At 57.4% G+C, this 1,452-nt stretch overlaps 1 protein-coding gene across 2 annotated transcripts in view; it reads left to right on the top strand.

Annotated features, from left to right (window-relative positions):
* Nucleotides 1-1,452, top strand: part of KY (kyphoscoliosis peptidase) — a 45,394-nt gene that overhangs the window by 22,357 nt on the left and 21,585 nt on the right. For both annotated transcript variants that reach the window (XM_011373191.2, XM_023538402.1), the window contains one exon: nucleotides 703-785. In XM_011373191.2, the coding sequence (XP_011371493.1) occupies nucleotides 703-785 (83 nt within the window). The remainder of the gene's footprint in view (nucleotides 1-702; nucleotides 786-1,452) is intronic.

Here is a 1,452-nt window from a genome sequence, read left to right as displayed (position 1 = left end):
CCAGGTTTTCTATGAGAATGGCTGGACATAGATCAGTGATTCTGGGAGGCAGCCTCCCTCAGCAGCCTCCCCTCAGAACACTTGGTTTTCTTGGGGTGCTCTAATCTCCAGCTGACTAGGGGCAAGGGAGAAAGCCTATCTAGGTGCCAAACCCACCTCCCCTGCAGAGGCCCAGGTGGCCCAGCTCCACCACTCCCTCTTTCTACACCCAGAATGCTCTGCAGCACCTCCATCCCCGGCACCATGACCTTGGCGCCGAGCCTCCCTCCTTTAGTCCATCAGGGGTTAGCAGCATCACCTGGACGCTTTCCACAGAGCACTCATCCTGGACAAGTTAGCTGCGATTCTGCAGAAAACTAAATGGCGGGGAGAAGGGGATTTCATCATCGATCTGTCTGGGGACTGCTGAGTTAATTGAGGTGAAACCAGTTTCTTTACTGCCAGTTTCACGGGGTCTGCAAATAAGTTTATGTTCCCTGTGAGTCTCTAAGAGGACTAGACGAGTTGCCGTGGTCCCCAAACCAATTCGACCAGAGAACCCTGCCAAGAGATATAGCTCTTGGGAGCAGAGTTTCAGGCTCTGGGAATCATGTTGAAGGTCAGGCAGTCACAGCTCCTCAAAAAGACAGGGAGGCCTGAGCCAGGCAGCCCACGTCAGCAGGTCACAGCAGCTGACCTAGCCTCCCCTCCCTGTGTTTCCAGCCTATCCCTGGGATCGGTCCAGCCTGAAATCCATGCCCCTGGACCTGCAACAGTTTGAGAAACTGGACACCTATGCCTCACAGGTAGGAGAGCCGGCCTCTCTGCCTAGGAGGCCCCACAAGGTAGCTTGGAGTTTCCCAAGCCAGGATAGCACAGCCTCTCCTCAGGAAGGAGTCCCTTGAATGGGTGGCCCAGAGTTCCTTTTCACAGAGAATGGGTGGGGAACAGAGGCCCAGGGCAGCAGGCCCTGCCGAGGACGGAGGCCGTTCCATCCCCCCACCCCTGATGCACAATGCTGACGCTCATGCCCCAGGCTGCACACTCTGCAGCCACCCCATTGGCAGGCCTCTCTGGCCAGCCCTATCCCACCTCCCCCTGACCATTTGGGCCTTGCTACTGCTGATCCATGCCAGCGCCAACCCAGAAAGGAAGGGAGCGAGAGGATGGGGGAAGACCGTGGATGCAGATGGCCAGCACCACAGCTACAGCCATGCTCATTCCTGAAGCACATGGGCTGCCAAGGTCTCACACCTCTGGGCTTGGGCACATCTGGGGTGGGAGTGGGGAGGGACAGCTACAAGAGCTAAGGCATTAGGGGCACGCTGGGGTCATGGGAGCCAGGCAGGAGCCTCGTGGTGTGTGGATGGAGAGGAGCATGGACCAAGAAAGTCAGATTTGAGGCAGGAATGTCAGTAGGGGGACACCCAGCTATCCCAGCAGGAGGAGGCTTGACCTGGATTAAGCAGGGGA

This window comes from Pteropus vampyrus, unplaced genomic scaffold, assembly GCF_000151845.1.
Source record: "Pteropus vampyrus isolate Shadow unplaced genomic scaffold, Pvam_2.0 Scaffold220, whole genome shotgun sequence".
NCBI lineage: Eukaryota > Metazoa > Chordata > Mammalia > Chiroptera > Pteropodidae > Pteropus > Pteropus vampyrus.
This window is presented reverse-complemented; position numbering and strand designations above follow the sequence as displayed.